Source organism: Neophocaena asiaeorientalis, unplaced genomic scaffold (assembly GCF_003031525.2).
Source record: "Neophocaena asiaeorientalis asiaeorientalis breed wild unplaced genomic scaffold, Neophocaena_asiaeorientalis_V1.1 scaffold59, whole genome shotgun sequence".
Lineage (NCBI taxonomy): Eukaryota > Metazoa > Chordata > Mammalia > Artiodactyla > Phocoenidae > Neophocaena > Neophocaena asiaeorientalis.
Window position 1 is genome coordinate 879,123 of NW_020174268.1, and position 20,108 is coordinate 899,230.

At 41.3% G+C, this 20,108-nt stretch overlaps 1 protein-coding gene across 1 annotated transcript in view; it reads right to left on the reverse strand.

The window, feature by feature from the left end:
- The window catches only part of EPSTI1 (epithelial stromal interaction 1), a 98,770-nt gene that overhangs the window by 50,597 nt on the left and 28,065 nt on the right, over positions 1 to 20,108 (reverse strand). The window contains exons 5-6 of the mRNA XM_024755315.1: positions 15,342 to 15,425; positions 5,941 to 6,014 (exon numbers count right to left, since the gene is read on the reverse strand). Of these exons, the coding sequence (XP_024611083.1) occupies positions 5,941 to 6,014; positions 15,342 to 15,425 (158 nt within the window). The remainder of the gene's footprint in view (positions 1 to 5,940; positions 6,015 to 15,341; positions 15,426 to 20,108) is intronic.

Sequence of the window (20,108 nt, forward strand, 5' to 3'; positions counted from 1 at the left end):
GTTAACATTCATAGGACATCTGCAGGAAGAATTGATAGTGGCTAGAAATTTTAACCATCAACATGATTTAACATTCAGTAGACAGGGATTCTCTCAGATTTCTGATAAACTGTTCAGTCTCATTCTGAACAAATAGAGGATTTTTGTACCTGTAAGTTCACTTCATTAGCATAAGATAGAAAGTTATGAATAGGATGACTTTCAGTTCACCTTACTGGGATTATAAAATGTGAGGCTGGATTTAAGCCTACCATATGGATAAGGGATCGATTTAGCCCTTAAGTGTCTTTTGGAAGCTCCCACGAAGGGCATTAGAAGTTTAGTGAGCATATTAGAAGACAAACTTGGAACCTAAGCGTGCATATTCAGCAGACCTGCCTGGATCCTCAGTTCTAGGAAACTAAAACAGATGAAGACGTGCCTCCTAGGAACTAATCACACTATCATTCAAATGGAAATTAAAGAGATGCCTGGTTCCAATGGCGGGAATGAAGAAAACTTCCCAGCATTACCATCGGCAGGCTGAGCTCATGGTGGTGCTTGGCAATTTGGAAATAGGAAGGTCCTACTTTGGAATGAGCTTGGTTCCAAGGGCTTTTTCAACCAAGGTTTTAAGAACTGAGCTCTTCTCCCCTGGAAATATTGGTACCTAGGAGTACAGTCCAGCCAGGAGAGCTCACAAAAGCCCATGTACCCTACAGGAAGCTTAACTGTGGAGTTAATCCAGTGTTGTACCTGGAAAAGGATGTCCTTCGGGTCTGAGGAAAATCAGAGAAAGCAGACATTCTTCCTCAGTTTTTCTTTTGCTTCTTGCAGGCAAAATTTAGATCTTCCTTGGAAGAATCAGAAGTCAGTTCTGCCCAAGTCTTTATCTCTGAACTGACCTATTCTATAGTCTTCTCCGCAGCCCGCCCCCCTCTCCGTGTAGCTACAGGGCTTGTCACCCCCACCCTAGCCTGATAATCCTGACCTTGTGAGTACAGCACACCTGTGAATTACTCATTATCCCTGGTCCTCCAAATCTCAAGACCAAGATTTGGCTGGATTGCTCACAAAGTCACTATGTGACTTTGAATTACTCAACCCTCCACCTGTAAAATGAAGATGATATATCCCTAATAGGGTTGATCTAAACATTAAATGAAAAAATGTATATACTATGCCTAACACTGCTGACACTCCATAGGTTCTCAGTAATACAGCAGCTTATTACTTTGAAATAACATTTAAAAGAGCCAAGCACTTTGTATATTTTTAAAACTATACAAATGTACAATCTATTAGATTAAATGATTATTAGATATAAGTTAAAGTTGTAAATGCTTAAAATATACCCAATTCTCACCTCTCCAGCAAATCCTTAAGAGAACATTGTTTTTCCTAACACCTGCACCCAAAATGCATCTGATTGCCCCATTCACATCTTACCCTAACCCCCATAACTCATTACATGGGCTCAAAATTCAAATCTGTCTCGACATCCATCCAAAAACCACATGGTGAGAAAGATGACTATGACTGAAAATAAATTACCATTTAAATTTCAAATGCTGAAATTTAAATAACCTAAATCACAACATCCTTTCTTTGATTATAACAAAACACACACACACACACACACAAAGGTTTATTAACTGTTACTTCAAATCCTCAAATCTACCAGCAATATTGACTAATTAAAAAGGCCATCCTGAAAGGTCACATTTGTCTTTTTATAAGTAGTAAGGAATGACAGAGTAAAATAATGGTGAAAACTATGCCAAGGTTAGAAGCCTATTTCTACCCTTCACCTTCATGCTGAAGAATCCTAGAACTGGACTTCCCTGGTGGCGCAGTGGTTGAGAGTCCGCCTGCCGATGCAGGGGACATGGGTTCGTGCCCTGGTCCGGGAAGATCCCGCGTGCCGCGGAGCGGCTGGCCCGTGAGCCGTGGCCTCGGAGCCTGTGCTCCGCAACGGGAGAGGCCATGGCAGTGGGAGGCCCGCGTACCGCAAAAAAAAAAAAAATCCTAGAACTAACTCTACACTGTGAAATTCGAGTCTGTCCCCAGCCAGAGTAGCAGACTTAATGCACCATTAATCTGGTCTGTTCTCAGCCGCCAATTGAAATAGTCACAGTCATTTGATTTTTAAGGAAAAGACAGTACTGCAGAAGTACATTCCAGAGGTCTTTTCATAAAAACCATCCCGTGTGCTCCATCTGCACATGCAATCTGCTTGTGTATTTTCAGCCAGCTTGCTTGGGCAAATTAATGCGTACAATTAGAAAGCAACCCCACAGGCATTCAATAAACTGCTTTCACTATTACACTCAGGAGAGTCCCTCTGGATGTCAATAAAAGCCTAGTTTTCTGCCTGTTAGCTAAATAATTGACAACACTAAAAATAATCAGAAGCAAATGAACGAAGTCGGGAACAAGGTGGTAAGAAAGAATACATTAAGATTCTCATGGTGGTGCCCCAGGATGATATCATGAGCTTTTGCTCCAGCAACTTGGGTTTACAGTCTGCTCAAGTCCACGGTTGCCCTTCTCTACAGAAAACAAAACAAAACAAAGAACACCACTCCTAGTCTGCTATTTGAAACACATATCACAGCATTGAAAGAATTCCTTATTTGTGTTTCTATTCTGTGATCCTTAGTTTGACAGCTTCAGGAGAATCTAATTTTTTGGTGAAGGGGATGGAATAGGGAACAGCCTGGTTGGTCTAGTGAAAACTTTGTGCTGTTAAAGTTCTAAGAGCTCTCGGACCTCCCTGGTGGCACAGTGGTTAAGAATCTGCCTGCCAATGCAGGGGACACGGGTTTGAGCCCTGGTCCAGGAAGATCCCACATGCTGCGGAGCAACTAAGCCCATGAGCCACAACTACTGAGCCTGCACTCTAGAGCCCGCGAGCCACAACTACTGAGCCCGCAAGCCTAGAACCCGTGCTCCACAACAAGAGAAGCCACCGCAATGAGAAGTCCGCGCACCGCAATGAAGAGTAGCTCCTGCTCGCTGCAACTAGGGAAAGCCTGCACGCAGCAACAGAGACCCAACGCAGCCAAAAATAAATAAATAAATAAAAATTAAATGTTAGACAGCAGAAACTAACACCATTGTAAAGCAATTATACTCCAATAAAGATGTTAAAAAAAATTTCTAATAGCTCTCCTATACAGTTCTTCCACCATAAACTGATTCTAAGAAAATATGATAAAGGCTTGTTATACAGAGGATGCATCTTATACAAGAAGTTTCTTTCATATTTCTAGCTATATAATGGTCATTCATTTCATTAGCTATTGGTCTTTTCATATCAAAAGTACTTCAAAACAAAATACATTTAAAAAACACACACATATACTTCTTCTTGTGTTTCTCGATAGGCTTTAACAATCAATTTGAGATACTTCTCATTTTTAGCCAACTTCTCTTTTTCTTGGTTAACTGGGACTTTTATGATAAGCAGAAGAAAGGTCAAGAGTGAAATGTGCATGTAATTGAATTCAGCTCCACTGATAGTGTGTGAGGTGCCTGAGGGTAGAACTCTTCTTTCTTTACAGAAAAAGGATGATCTCTAGTATTCAGTAAAACACAAACTCAAGAAGCTGGAGGACTAGGAAAAAAAGGTTTGATGACACAATCTCCCACATCCTTTAAAACTCCAAGAATCTCTCATCCTTCACTTAATCATGTTTAAAACTCCCCAGAGGATGGACTTGTTCCACTTCCCAGTCCTGTACCTAAGACCCCTCATTGGTAAGCTGGTCTTCCCTTTTCCAGTGTAAACAAGGATGCCACAAGATAAATACATTTGTTCTTATTGTGTCTCCAGGCTACAAATGCCCCCATGGCATCTGGGGGCATTCAACTCCTCTGATTGGCCGAGAAATCAACACTCATCCATTCTCTACCAAAGAAGGGTGAGGCAATAATACCTTAACCCTTAATCTATTACCTGCCGCCCTGTATCTCTCTCTAAGACAGCCAACTTCTCCTGGTGTTTAGCTTCACACCAGCTTCCTTACCCCCATGTCTGCCTTAGAACAAAAGTGGGGAAAGATAACATCATTCATTAGCACTTCCACCCAACCCCATTCTATCTCCCACTCTTTTCCTGGTCTGGGTAGCGGAGGCCAGGTACCCAACTTGCTAATGGGCAAAGTGAAGTGCTGAGAAACTTCTTTTACATTCCAACCTCTGAGTCTTAAAGCAAGGAGCTGTTGCTTACAGTAGAGGCAGGAGAATCTCAGCGGAATGAGAAAACCAGAGGATGCTGTACTTGGAGGAGGGACACACTTTAGGGTGTCACATATGCTCACCCCAACATTAAAATGATCTTAAATTCTACAAATGAGGTGTAACGACGGGAATAGATAAGTGGAGGCAGTCAGTACAGTCCATCAGAAAGTGGGAGACCAATGACTAGTTCTGGTGGAACCAGAAATCTCTGAACAGTCTCTAGAAAATAAGCTGTCTGATCCCATTCAACAAGAACCTCTGTAAGAAGTTACATATCAAGTCCCCATGAAATTCAGTCACTTATGTACCATTTTTTTAAATAAATTTTTTATAAGATTTTTTTTTTTTTTTTTTTTGTGGTACACAGGCCTCTCACCGCTGTGGCCTCTCCCATTGCGGAGCACAGGCTCCGGACGCGCAGGCCCAGCAGCCATGGGTCACGGGCCCAGCCGCTCCGCGGCATGCAGGACCCTCCCGGACCGGGGCACAAACCCATGTCCCCTGCAACGGCAGACAGACTCCCAACCACTGCGCCACCAGGGAAGCCCTTTATAAGATTTTTAAAATAAATTTATTTATTTTATTTATATTTATTTTTGGCTGCGTTGGGTCTTCGTTGCGGTACATGGGCTTCTCATGGTGGTGGCTTCTCTTGTTGCAAAGCACGGGCTCTAGGGCTGCAGGCTTCAGTAGTTGCGGCATGCGGGCTCAGTAATCGTGGCTCGCGGGCTCTAGAGCACAGGCTCAGTAGTTGTGGCGCACAGGCTTAGTTGCTCCACGGCATGTGGTATCTTCCCGGACCAGGGCTCAAACCCATGTACCCTGCACTGGCAGGCGGATTCTTAACCACTGCACCACCAGGGAAGCCGTATATAAGATACTTTATTTAATCCTTACAAATGGCCAATGGGAGAGATATTACCAACCCTAATTATTTTTAGAAAAACTAAGCTTTAAAGAGGTTTAGTAGTTTGTCCAAGGTCACAGCTGGAGAATGGAGCTAGGATTTTGAACCCAAATCTGCTTGGTTTTAATTCTACCATATTTGGAATTAACCTAGGGACAGAAATATGGTTCTTTGGTCTTGTCTATTCTTTTAAGCAGTGTGCAAGTAACCTAGCTACTTAGAGCTGAACACAAACTTATCTTTAAAGCTTGTATAAGAGAGTAGATTATCTACATTATAAAGCACATAGTAGTTGCCCTATACATGTTAGCTGCTGTAATTCACAAGTTATACTGGAAAAAGTACCTTGATGTATGACCACCAATTGGGAGCTTTGCTGATAATTGCGAAATTATTTCTCAATTCTTGTTTACAATAATATAAGTCCTCAGTCCATTAGGTAAATCCCTAGTTAGTTTAGATTCTGCTTGCGTACTTCTTTCAAACAACATCTTCCTTATATTGGTGTTTTGGAAGTCTTCATAATCAAAAGTAACCTGGATCACCAAAAAGCAAGCCCTCCAAGTTATTTAGAATGGGGAATTTCTCAAATTTGGCAGTATTCTTTCTAATCTGTTGACTGTCAAAGAATACTTTAATGAGTATAGATTATCTCCAAACTTAGAACCTCACTTCTGGAGTTCAATTACATAATTAAAAGTCAACAATCCAACACCAGATGTTTTGAATAGTTACTATCACCTAGAATTTAAAAGCACAATGAATAATATGTCTATAAAAGGTACAAAGTTCTGAAAATATAAACTTACCATTGCTGATGTTCTCTAAAAGCTTCTCTTCTGAGGTTTTCTTGAAGTCTCTTTTTCTCCTCTAGTTTATTGCTCTGAAATTTCAAGTATCAAAATGTAATCTATTAGGAAAGCTTTAAGCAGAATCATGATGTTAAAGTTACCCAAGGTCCAAAATCTTTAGGCTCAAGTGGCCTCAGTAGTCCAATATGGTACCTACCAGGGCTTCCAAGGTGATAACCCTCTCACAACCCATGTGCCCTACACTGAAAGCCAGGGGCTCCAAGTTCTTTCCATGGCTCCCCTCTCCCAACTTGATTGGTTTAATCACAGAATCAATATTTCACATTTTTACCTTAGTTCAGATGATAGCAACATTTATATCTTAAGCAGTGTTTTCAAAATGTTCTAAGGAAAACATGAAATTTCCACACCAATCATGTTAAATTAAAATTATAATAAATGATTAAATAGATGATACAAAATATGTATATATATATATATATAAATGGTTAAATAGTTGATACTACATATATATCTCCACATTACAATAAAGCATTCAGGAAAAGATTTTCAATAAGCCAATTCAATTCCCTTCTGACTTAGAATGAGATACTAAAAGCTGTTGAGAGACTGAACAGCAAATGTCCAAAAAAAGCCATCTACTTGAATAGAAGAATCGTCTCATTTTTTAAATTAGTTGTTTGGAGAGTCTAGAGATAAAGAACTTCACATTTGATATTACTGTCACCATGGCTCTGGCATATTTTAATCCAACTTAATAACCCAGAAACACTTGTGTTTTTTTACTATGATACAACTTTCATTTTTTTAAATTTGCCTGTGAAAAACAAGTAGACTTCCTAGACAACAAATTTAATGGGGAGTTGAAACAAGTTCTACAATACAGGAGAGACTTGAAGTTTTCATTGAATCCAAGGGAGAAGTCAAGCAGCTGGATTTGCTTTAAAAAAAAAAAATGGACTTGTCCCTTAGGAAGACCTGTGAAAAGGGAATAATAGAGATCGTCACTTCCAAACTCTAACATAAGTTTAGCTCCATCTTCCAAAGAGAGGAAAAAACCGTTCATATTGTTCATTTCCATGAAAGTCTTCATTCACACAGAACTATTTACTCATCCCATTTTGAAAGGTAAAATGGATGATTTCAGTTTCAGAAAAAACATAAAGGAAATTTACTACAATCCAAGAGAATTGTAATACAATTCAACTGTAATTCAATTATAATACAAGGCAATTGGATTATTAATGAATCACAGTTCTAAGAAGCAAACTAACAAAGTTGTACAACTGAATAAACATGATCTCAATCTAGAAAAAAATCCTGACTCATGAAACCAAAAGTAGTCAATTGTGATGAGTTCCCCACATCTCTGGGGGAAGAAAAGGGGGCTCGGAGGTAAAACACAGCAAGCAAGCAAGCAGTAGGTATTGATTAAACCAGGATTAGGAATGCTACTTAGAGAACAGTGAGAAAATCACACAAGCATTTAGAGACCAGGGCTGGGTTCCTTTAGCAAGGTCAGAAATTGGAACATGGATTTTCATCTCTTCACTAATAGATTATCATTGGACTCAACTTAAAAAACAATTACTCAGTAGCTAAATTCTATCCAACAAAGGTCTGTTTATCCCTCAAGAGTTGATGGAGAAGTATTTTGCAAAATACTGGAGTATTTAAGTATTCAATACCTACCACTGTGGTAGCTGTTTTAATACACTAATCCAAATACTTAGATTTAGTCAGACTACTTATTTCTTTCCATTTAACAGTGAGTTAAGGAATCACCTAACCACACTTATACATATACAAATACATAATATAAAAGATCTAAGAACGTAAGGTCCAGAAGAAAAAATATGGACTGAGTTCTAGGTCCACCATCACTGAGTGACCTTAAACAAGTCATTTAATATCACTGAATCTCACGTATTCGACAAACATTTATCAAATGCCTATTATATGCTCAGTACTATGTTCTGTTAGATGCTGGGAATAAAAGCAGAGCAGTGCCTACTCTGGAAAGTTTCAGAAGCTAGCTGGGAACACAGACAAGAAAGCCATGATGGCAGTGTGTAAAATATATTAGGGAATAGAGGTTTGCAAGTATGTAATATGAATACAAAGAAAAAGCACAGAAGTGGGCAATTGGGAAATGCTTTCAACAGTTCCACAGACATTCATTCAGTGCCTTCTGTGTGGGGAGACCCCATCCTGGGTTAGGGTTAGGGTTAAGGTTAGCCAAAATTTGAATAACATTTGGAATATGGCTTCTAACCTCAGGTTCATGAATAAGCTGTCTGATAGGAGTATTCTCATTTTTGTGGAGTGTGAGTCCATAGCTTTCTTCAGATTTCCCTAGGGGCTGATGACCAAATAAAAGGTTAAGAACCATGGGTCTAATGAGAGGTAGAAATTCTAGATAGAGACCGATCTTAAGCAAGAACTTTCCAGGAGGAAAAGGAGGTGATGGGAGCAAGGCTACTGCACTCCACTGTATGGTTTCTTACTGCCCAGAGGCCTAGCAGAGAGGTTAAAAAGGCTGAAATAGAGGCAGCATTCAGCTTACCAAGGCTTGCATCCCAGCATGGGGTGTTTCAGCACAGCAGAGGTGTCTTCTTCTATTTCTCACAAAAGTACCATCTGTCACCAATCTGAGCACCCACAGAACTGACTGCCTGGATGAAGAATCTGTTTCTAATTTGCACAAAGGCAATGATGGGATAGTAGTGGCCCTGAATAGGAAAAGGGCATTCCTATAACATACAATATTTTCAATATAGAAAGGCACAAGAGAATATGCCAGTTCAGGAAACCCCAAGAAGCTTGTGGATAAATTCAAAGGGGTATGTAGTGAGATGCGTGGAGGACGAGGTTGAGAAAGTAGGAAGAGGCAATTATAAAGAAATTCATATGCCAAGTAAAGGAGTTTGGACTTCATTAAAGGCAATGATGAGCCATTATGTTATTTTAAGCAGGATAGTAAGCAGCTCACCCTGAAAGCAACACGAAGGATAAGCCGCAGAAAGGACCACAAATATAAAAACCAATGGTGTGGTTCTCACGGTAATCCAGGCCATAAATTATGAGTTCCAAATTAAGACAACAGGGACAGAAAAGAAAGGACAAATTCTACAAAAACGTGGAGGACAGAAATAAGAGAGTTACAAGAAATAGTAGGAGGTAGGCTATATTAATATAGAATGAGTCAAAGAAGGGGGGAAGATTACTGGTGACTATCATTTAAGAGCATCAGAATGAATATGAGGTCAGTTTTGAACCTACTGGATTTGAGATACACTGTGGCACATCTAGCTGTGATGCTTAGGAGGGAGGAGTTGAAAGCAAACCAGAACAGAGACACTTTGTTTTTAAGATGAGAGATTTCAGTATGATTATACCCCAAGAGAGAAAAACAGAAACAACAAGAAAGCTACAGGAGAGGGCTTCCCTGGTGGCGCAGTGGTTGAGAGTCCGCCTGCCGATGCAGGGGACACGGGATCGTGCCCCGGTCCGGGAAGATCCCACATGGCCCGTGAGCCATGGCCACTGAGCCTGCGCATCCGGAGCCTGTGCTCCGCGGCGGGAGAGACCACAACAGTGAGAGGCCCGCGTACCGCAAAAAAAAAAAAAAAGCTACAGGAGAAAAGGAGGGTTAACGGATGGAGCAGCAATGTTCCCGGGGAGATGGAGGAAAGATGGGATGGGAAGCACAGGTGGGAGAATCCATCATAGCAAGAAGGGAGAGCACTCTCTTATTCCTGCTGAGATGAGACGGGGGCAGAAACAGCAAAGGAAGAGTAAGGAAACAGAAAAATATAGGTACTTCCAGCCTTGTGGTCTTTATTCACTACAAGGTGGGAAATGAGGTCATGTGCTGAAAATGAAAGGTGACAATAAGAAGAATGTGAAAGGAGGAAGATGTCGGTAATTAGAGATGAGCCTAGACTGCAAAGGAAAGTGCTGTGCACTAGGAATTGTTAAAGACCCAGCGGGGAGGGAAGCCCAGCAATCTCGTTTGACAGGAAGAGCCAGTGTGTTTTTTCTCCAGCAACCCAGTTCATGTGGGTTTATTTAATTTAGAAATAAATTAAACCAATCCAATTCATGTGTAAAATAAAAATCCTCTCTGCCTTCCACACAAGAGGTTGATATAATAGTAGAGTCAAATGAATTAGGGCACTTCTTTACATGTATAATTAGGTCAGGGCACCCTTTTTCACTGCTTACTGAGCGCTACCCATTGTACAAAGAGATTTGCACCTATTGTATCCTTTAATCCCACCAGTCCCATTATTATACCCATTTTACAGCTAAGGAAAGTGAAACGTAAAGAAGCTTACAGCTCACCCTTTTTTTTTTTTTTTTTTTTTTTTCACTGCGCCACCAGGGAAGCCCTAGCTTACCCTTTTAGTACTACATCTGCATTTCAGAGATATCATTAACATCCCCAAATTATGGGATTAATTAATGGTGTCAATTAATGGGACCCTACTGCATTCCAACAACCAGAGGCTTAATGCCCACACCAGTTCATCCACAAAGAAATGCATGATGTAGGATCCATATTTCTGGGAAATACCTGAAAGTTTTGTTTTGTTCCTTGAAAGTTTTCAGAAATGGAAACTTTTCCCAGTTTATAAAAACAATATTGAAATAATTTCCTTCATGTTGAGTTTTATTCCTAAAACTGTTCTTAAACCGTTAGCCCTCGCTAGTACTTGTTTCCTAGAAATAAGCAACAAGTGTGATTTCTTAAAAACATGTATATGGGGCCTCCCTGGTGGTGCAGTGGTTAAGAATCCGCCTGCCAATGCAGGGGACATGGGTTTGAGCCCTGGTCCGGGAAGATCCCACATGCCACGGAGCAACTAAGCCCGTGCACCACAACTACTGAGCCCGCGCTATAGAGCCACAACTACTAAGCCCATGAGCCACAGCTACTGAAGCCCATGCGCCTAGAGCCATGCTCCACAAGAGAAGTCACCACAATGAGAAGCCGGCAAACAACAATGAAGAGTAGCCCCCGCTCGCTGCAACTAGAGAAAGCCTGCGCACAGCAACAAAGACCCAACGCAGCCAAAAATCAATTAATTAATTAAAAAAAAAAACATGTATATGGATGCATCTCTGCATCTAATATGCATACCTTGTTTTCTATGCTAATAGGAAATGAAGTAGGTACAAAGTAGCTCCTACTTCATTTTATAACATTAAAACGAACTAATGATGCTTCTCAGTGTCTACGTAATACACCGTGACCTCCAGGGCTCCACATAACTTCATCAGCTTTATGACTTTATAGTTTACTGGAAAGAACAAGGAAAGGCTTCGTTTGCCACTCAGATCCCTAGCTGATTTCTTGCCCTTTCTGAGGTTATGATACCCTAAGAGGTTGGGAGAATCAAATGAAAGAATTTGTAAACTATATAGCCCTATATAATATGATTTCAAACATATGAGGGTCAAAGGCAGAAGAAGATGAATCCAGGAGGTAGGGAGGGTCTCTGACATGGAATTGGAGATTTTTATTTTTTAAGCTCGTGGGCATTATGAAAGTCTGGAAAAAAAATCAAATTATTAGTCTGCCATACAGATCTCCAGGAAGAGAAATTAACACACTATAAAACCACATGAGTTGTATTAGTTTTCTATTGCTGCTATAACAACCATGAACTTAATAGCTTAAAACAACATAAATTTGTTAATAATCTTACAGTTCTGGAGGTCAGAAGTCCAAAATGGGTCTAACGGGGCTAAAATAATATATTGATGTTGAGGGAAATTGGCAGACTCCAGTACCAGTAGCAGCTGTTATGTCCACAAGGCTTTTAGGTAGCTAGCAATATCCTCCCAAGACTACAGCAGGGTCTTTACTTCTTCCTACCCCCACAATAAGGACTCTATTTCCAGAATCACATCTTCTGTTTGCATGCTCTGCTATCCTAAGATGTCAGTCATCTATTTGTTCAGTGTAGAAGTTAGGGGTACCATAGTTATGGTTTTGTAGCTCCTACCCATAGGTTTAGTCTCTTTTATCCAACGGCTTTTCTCTGCTTCAAGCCAACAATGGCAGGCTGAGTCTTTCTACTGCTGTACCTCTTCATGCTCTCAATCTTTTCTCTCCCTCTTCCGAGTTAAGGACCCTTATGATAACACTGGACCCACCTGAATAATGCAGGATACACTCTCTCTACTTGAAAGTAAGTTGATTAGCAACGTCAATTCCACCTGCAAACTTAGCTCCCCTTTGCCATGTGACAGAACATCTCCCTAGGTTCCAGGGATTAGAATGTGGAAGAGGAGGAGAGGGGGCATTTTTCTGCCTACCACATGGGTCGTAATCTATTTTTAAATCAGTAAGTATCAGACGCATAATGTGCCGGATAATTCATAAAATCCTTGCCCTCGCTGCCAAGCCCTCTGAAGCTTGGTTTGGGAATGCGGCAGGGCCGGGGGCGGAGGCAGTGAAAGGAGGACCTCTTTCCTTTCGGGGCAAAGCAGTGGCATGCTGATAAGCTTCCCAACCAGCTCTAGCAGGGAGGAGGAGGGGAGGTTGATTTGCAGCATTTACCAATTTCTGTGGTGAAAATACTCCTCGTGCTTAGTTTCAGTCTACCAACATGAACTCCGCTAGCCCACAGAATAGAACAATCCACTCTCATGAGCCAGTACAAGGAGGCCCCAGGACACCACTGGAAGAATACATAACATCACCGTACTCTAATGTAGGGAATACAAGTTTAACTGAAGCATCCCAGTGCCCTCTCCAAAGTTCCCCTTAACCCACAGGGTTAACTCATCCTGGATCCCACTGACACGGTCAGAGGCTAAAGAGCTGGCTGCCTTTCATACCTTTGTGCGTATTAAGGACCCATATGTGCTGGCAGGGAGTACAGTTTACTCTCCCCGCACCCACACACAGGTGGTGATCAATCAGAAAGAGACCCAGTGTTCCCTGGTGACCCCTCCTGGGAGAGGACAAACTGAAGGTCAAGGGGGATTAAGATCAAGAGGCCAAGTTAGAGGTTCTCGGGTGGCAACAGGCTCTTGGATTCGACTTGGCTAATAGTTCCTGGACAGCAGCCATTTGCCTGAGGGGGACCGTGGTATTTTGTAAGCTGGTGTCCATGTGTGTGTTTGCTGTGCATTTTAAGGAATAAATGCTCCATAAGCACAGCCATTATCGCTTCCCTTGGCCATTTTCACACTGGCAATGTGAAGTATGCTATTTCTAGGTGGCTAATGTCCATTTTTCTTTTATCTGACACAAGCTATTAAATGGGCTCACGTTTCGTATGAAAGGCAACAGATTTATATACAACAGGGAGAGCTAGGTCAGGGTGGCAGTCCGGGCCAATTAGCCAGAGAAATCAAGTCTGTGGAAGGACCAGAGTGGGCTGCTGCTTCTCTTGTAAGGCAATTTAGATTAATGCTCCTCAAACCCGTATGTATACAAGAATCACCTGGGGAGCTTGTTAAAATGCAGGTTCTGTTTCAGAAGGCCTGGGGTGGGATTTGAGATTCTATATGTCTAATAAGTGATATCAAGGCTGCTGGTTCAAGGACCACATTTTGAATGGGATGGATCTATACGTAGCAACGCCCTCTCCCTACCTCTCACTTTTGGACAAATTTATACCAATAATCATTACACTTGTCAGGTTCGAAAAGCCAACCCAGTTAAGATTTCTGTAGTTAATGATTGATGTACATCTGGTGTTATAGTATAACTTGGAAAGGGAGGGAATGCTGCTTTTACTCAATGTTAAAGAAAACTGTTTCAGCCACTAACATTTCTGAATAGTATACATAACTTGACCAAAGAAAAAATGAGATATAAATGACCCACAAGCCAGCTAATAATGGGTATTAAATGACAACGAATAAATCACTTTTAGGATAAGAGTCTACAACACAATTCTTTAGGATCTGCAAGCCCCTTAATTAAATTTGATGACTTTCTTAGTTGCACCTGAAATACAGAATGATTATGCTATATAAAGAGAATACCTTCTCTACAATCACAAGACTGAAGTGTGAACCTTTCTTTGCGGGAAAAAATGGGGCAGGTGTGGGGTTGAATGGAAAAGAGTGAGGAATAGAGAGGTAGAAAGAGAGAGAAAGACATGTTTTGAAAAGTTATTATGAGAATTTTTTCAATGAAGGTATAATAGCTGATGACTTGGAAGTGAACTGCTGAGTCAAATTTAGTAAACAAAGTGCCTATACTCTTTTTTTTTATACCTCCAGCATTTCAATTCCTCATGTGTAAGTCCAGTCTTATCTCGACCCCAGAGCCTACATCTTTACAGATGTAGCATCTCTACATCTACACATGTTCCCTGCCTTGAGAGACAAGGAGGTGGGGCTTACAGACTCATTTTACAGGAATAGTTCAGAGAGGGGTAGGGGCCTGTCTAAGGTCACACAGCACAACAGGACACCTTGCAAGAAAGACTCAGTTTGCTCCCCAGCCAGGTAGAGAGCTCCTCGGGGAAAGAAAAGACTAACACTCTTGCACATTCCACAAGCCATCAGCTTTGGGCTTCACTAACTCTAGTAAAAATATCTATTGCTTGGTAACCAGGTTTAAATTTTGACCAACACTCAATCTTTAAGAGGAAAAAAAGAAAGAGAAGGCTGAAGAGAGATACGGACAGCAAGAAAAAGAATTGTGTTTTCATGACTTAAACCTGCAGCAGATGTCATACTTGGTCAAAGGTACCATGAGTCAACCTCTTGCCCCCAGACCTCCAACGCTTAAAACCTACTATAGCTTAGGACTTTGTGGGGGATGGGAGCAGGAGGGGGGTAATAGGGATAGAAGAACAGTACATTCTTCCTTCTCTAGCAGATGAGCATTTTAAAGAGATTTTCCCCCCAAGCCCCAGAAAGAGTATCAAAACTAAAAACATCAGTTTGAGGTTTGAAATAGATCATATCACTAATACTGAAATGTAAATGCATGCTTTTTCTTTATCAGTGAGAGACGTATGTTCACCTATTTAACACCCTGGAAAATTCAATATTTGGATATAAATATGATGGTGTACCACTGGTGGCCATTGTTACTAACTGCTGTGCCTTCCGGCCAAATACACAGCTACTCCTTTGATCACTTACCTGGGAGGCGAGAGAGTGTGATGACAAAGAACTCTAGCTCTGAAATCAGTCAGACTGGATTCAAACCCTACGTCTATTTACTGGCTACGAGTCCTTGGGCAAGTTATCTAAACCTCTGTCAGTTTCATTTGCAAACTTGGGTAATAAGAATATTATACACTTCATAGGCTCTTGTGAGGATTAAATACTTTGTATATGAACAGTGTCTAGGAGACAACCTGGCACATCAGAAGCCCTCAGTAAATGCTGACTCACCATTCTCTCCAATGTCTTACCTTTTGTCTCTGAACTGCCTTCATTTTTTGGATTTCGGCTTCTTCAGCTTCCCTCTTGATTCTTATACATTCTTCTCTTTTAAGCTAAATTGTATTGAGATTACAGAAGACAAAAAGCAGTTACTATTTTTCAGTCTGAACCAATGGAACACAAAATTATGATGAAAGGAAGAGCTCCAAGATGGCAGAAGAGTAAGACGTGGAGATCACCTTCCTCCCCACAAATACATCAGAAATACATCTACATGTGGAACAACTCCTACAGAACACCTACTGAAGGCTGGAAGAAGACCTCAGACCTCCCAAAAGGCAAGAAACTCCCCACATACCTGGGTAGGGCAAAAGAAAAAAGAGAGACAAATGAATACGGATGGGACCTGCACCAGCGGGAGGGAGCTGTGAAGGAGGAAAGGTTTCCACACACTAGAAGCCCCTTCGCGGGTGGAGACTGCGGGTGGTGGAGGGGGGAAGCTTCGGAGCCACAGAGGAGAGCACAGAAACCGGGGTGCAGGGGGCAAGGCGGAGAGATCCCCGCACAGAGGATTGGTGCCAACCAGCACTCACCAGCCCGAGAGGCTTGTCTGCTCACCTGCGGGGGCGGGCGGGGCTGGGAGCTGAGGCTTGGGCTTTGGTTGGAGCGCAGGGAGAGGACTGGGGTTGGCTGCGTGAACACAGCCTGAAGGGGCTAGTGCGCCACGGCTAGCCAGGAGGGAGTCCGGGAAAATGTCTGGAGCTGCCGAAGAGGAAAGAGACTTTTTCTTCCCTCTTTGTTTCCTGGTGTGTGAGGAGAGGGGATTAAGAGCGCTGCTTAAAGGAGCTCCAGCAACGGGGAGGAACCGCGGCTATCAGCGCGGACCCCAGAGACGGGCATGAGATGCTAAGGCTGCTCCTGCAGCCACCAAGAAGCCTGTGTGCGAGCACAGGTCACTATCCACACCCCCCTTCCGGGGAGCCTGTGCAGCCCGCCACTGCCAGGGTCCCAGGATCCAGGGTCAACTTCCCCGGTAGAACGCACGACGGCCTCTGCCACAGGCACGCCCCGCACTCCGTGCCCCTCCCTCCCCCGCGGCCTGAGTGAGCCAGAGCCCCCGAATCAGCTGCTCCTTTAACCCCATCCTGTCTGAGCAAAGAACAGACGCCCTCAGGCGACCTACACGCAGAGGCGGGGCCAAATCCAAAGCTGAACCCTGGGAGCTGTGCGAACAAAGAAGAGAAAGGAGAATCTCTACCAGCAGTCTCAGGAGCAGCGAATTAAATCTCCACAATCAACTTGATGTACCCTGCATCTGTGGAATACCTGAAGAGACAACGAATCACCCCAAATTGAGGAGGTGAACTTTGGAAGCAACAATATATTTTTCTTTTCCCTTTTCCTCTTTTTGTGAGTGTGTATGTGTATGCTTCTGTGTGTGACTTTGTCTGTACAGCGTTGCTTTTACCATTTGTCCTAGGGTTCGGTCTCTCCATCTTTTTTTTTTATATATAGTATAGTTTTTAGCACTTGTTATTATTGGTGGATTTGTGTTTTGGTTAGGTTGATCTTTCTTTTTATTACTTTAAAAAATATTTTTTTAATTATTTTTTATTTTAATAACTTTTAATTTTATTTTATCTTCTTTCTTTCTTTCTTTCTCTCTTTCTTTCTTTTTCTCCCTTTTATTCTGAGCCATGTGGATGACAGGCTCTTGGTGCTCCAGCCAGGTGTCAGGGCTGTGCCTCTGAGGTGAGAGAGCCAACTTCAGGACATTGGTCCACAAGAGACCTCCCAGCTGCACGTAGTATCAAATGGTGAAAATCTCCCAGAGATCTGCATCTCAATGCCAACACCCAGCTTCACTCAACGACCAGCAAGCTACAGTGCTGGACACCCTATGCCAAACAACTAGCAAGACAGGAACACAACCCCACCCATTAGCAGAGAGGCTGCCTAAAATCATAATAAGGTTACAGACACCCCAAAACACACCACCAGACATGGTCCTGCCCACCAGAAAGACAAGATCCCGCCTCATACACCAGAACACAGGCACCAGTCCCCTCTACCAGGAAGCCTACACAACACACTGAACCAACCTTAGCCAATGGGGACAGACACCAAAAACAACAGGAACTACGAACCTGCAGCCTGCGAAAAGGAGACCCCAAACACAGTAAGTTAAGCAAAAGCAGAAGAAAGAGAAACACACAACAGATGAAGGAGCAAGGTAAACACCCAGCAGACCTAACAAATGAAGAGGAAATAGGCAGTCTACCTGAAAAAGAATTCAGAATAATGATAGTAAAAATGATGCAAAATCTTGGAAATAGAATGGAGAAAATACAAGAAACGTTTAACAAGGACCTAGAAGAACTAAAGAGAAAACAAACAGTGATGAACAACACAGTAAATGAAATTAAAATTCTCTAGAAGGGATCAATAGCAGAATAACTGAGGCAGAAGAACGGATACGTGACCTGGAAGACAAAATAGTAGAAATAACTACTACAGAGCAGAATAAAGAAAAAAAATGAAAACAACTGAGGACAGTCTCTACGACGGTCTCTGAGACATTAAATGCAGCAACATTCGAATTATAGGGGTCCCAGAAGAAGAAGACAAAGAGAAAGGGACTGAGAAAATATTTGAAGAGATTATAGGTGAAAAGTTCCTTAATATGGGAAAGGAAATAGTTAACCAAGTCCAGGAAGCACAGAGAGTCCCATACAGGATAAATCCAAGAAGAAACACACCAAGACACATATTAATTAAACTATCAGAAATTAAATACAAAGAAAAAATATTAAAAGCAGCAAGGGAAAAACAACAAATAACATACAAGGGAATGCCCATAAGGTTAACAGCTGATCTTTCAGCAGAAACTCTGCAAGCCAGAAGGGACTGGCAGGACATCTTTAAAGTGATGAAGGGGGAAAACCTACAACCAGGATTACTATACCCAGCAAGAATCTCATTCAGATTTGACAGAGAAATTAAAACCTTTGCAGCCAAGCAAAAGCTAAGAGAGTTCAGCACCACCAAACCAGGTTGACAACAAATGCTAAAGGAACTTCTCTAAGCAGGAAACACAAGAAAAGGAAAAGACCTACAATAACAAACCCAAAACAATTAAGAAAATGGTAATGGAAACATACATATTGATAACGACCTTAAATGTAAATGCATTAAATGCTCCAACCAAAAGACACAGACTGGCTGAATGGATACAAAAACAAGACCCATATATATGCTGTCTACAAGAGACCCACTTCAGACCTAGGGACACATAAGACTGAAAGTGAGGAGATGGAAAAAGATATTCCATGCAAATGGAAATCAAAAGAAAGCTGGAGAAGCAATTCTCATATCAGACAAAATAGACTTTAAAACAGTGACTATTACAACAGACAAAGGACACTACATGATGATGAAGGGATCAATCCAAGAAGAAGATATAACAATTGTAAGTATTTATGCACCCAACATAGGAGCACCACAGTACATAAGGCAAATACTAACAGACATAAAAGGTGAAATCAACAGTAACACAGTCATAGTAGGGGAATTTAACACCCCACTTTCACCAATGGACAGATCATCCAAAATGAAAATAAATAAGGAAACACAAGCTTTAAATGATACGTTAAACAAGGTGGACTAAATTGATATTTATAGGATATTCCATCCAAAAACAACAGAATACACTTTCTTCTCAAGTGCTCATGGAACATTCTCCAGGATAGATCATATCTTGGGTCACAAATCAAGCCTTGGTAAATTTACGAAAATTGAAATCGTATCAAGTATCTTTTCCAACCACAACGCTATGTGACTAGATGTCAATTACAGAAAAAACTCTGTAAAAAATACAAAAACATGGAGGCTAAACAATACACTATGTAATAACCAAGAGATCACTGAAGAAATCAAAGAGGAAATCAAAAAATACCTAGAAATAAATGACAATGAAAACATGAAGACCCAAAACCTATGGGATGCAGCAAAAGCAGTTCTAAGAGGGAAGTTTATAGCAATACAAGCCTAGCTTAAGAAAGAAGAAACATCTCAAATAAACAACCTAACCGTACACCTAAAGCAATTAGAGAAAGAAAAACAAAAACACCCCAAAGTTAGCAGAAGGAAAGAAATCATAAAGATCCGATCAGAAATAAATGAAAAAGAAATGAAGGAAATGATAGCAAAGATCAATAAAACTAAAAGGCTGGTTCTTTGAGAAGATAAAATTGATAAACCATTAGCCAGACTCATCAAGAAAAAAAGGGAGAATAGTCAAATCAATAGAATTAGAAATGAAAAAGGAGAAGTAGCAACTGACACTGCAGAAATAAGAAGGATTATGAGAGATTACTACAAGAAACCCTATGCCAATAAAATGGACAACCTGGAAGAAATGGACAAATTCTTAGAAACGCACAACCTTCTGAGACTGAACCAGAAAGAAACAGAAAATATGAACAGACCAATCACAAGCACTGAAATTAAAACTATGATTAAAAATCTTCCAAGAAACAAAAGCCCAGGACCAGACGGCTTCACAGGCGAATTCTATGAAACATTTACAGAAGAGCTAACACCTATCCTTCTCAAACTCTTCCAAAATATAGCAGAGGGAGAAACACTCCCAAACTCATTCTACGAGGCCACCATCACCCTGATACCAAAGCCAGACAAAGACGTCACAAAGAAAGAAAACTACAGGCCAATATCACTGATGAACATAGATGCAAAAATCCTCAACAAAATACTAGCAAGCAGAATCCAGCAGCACA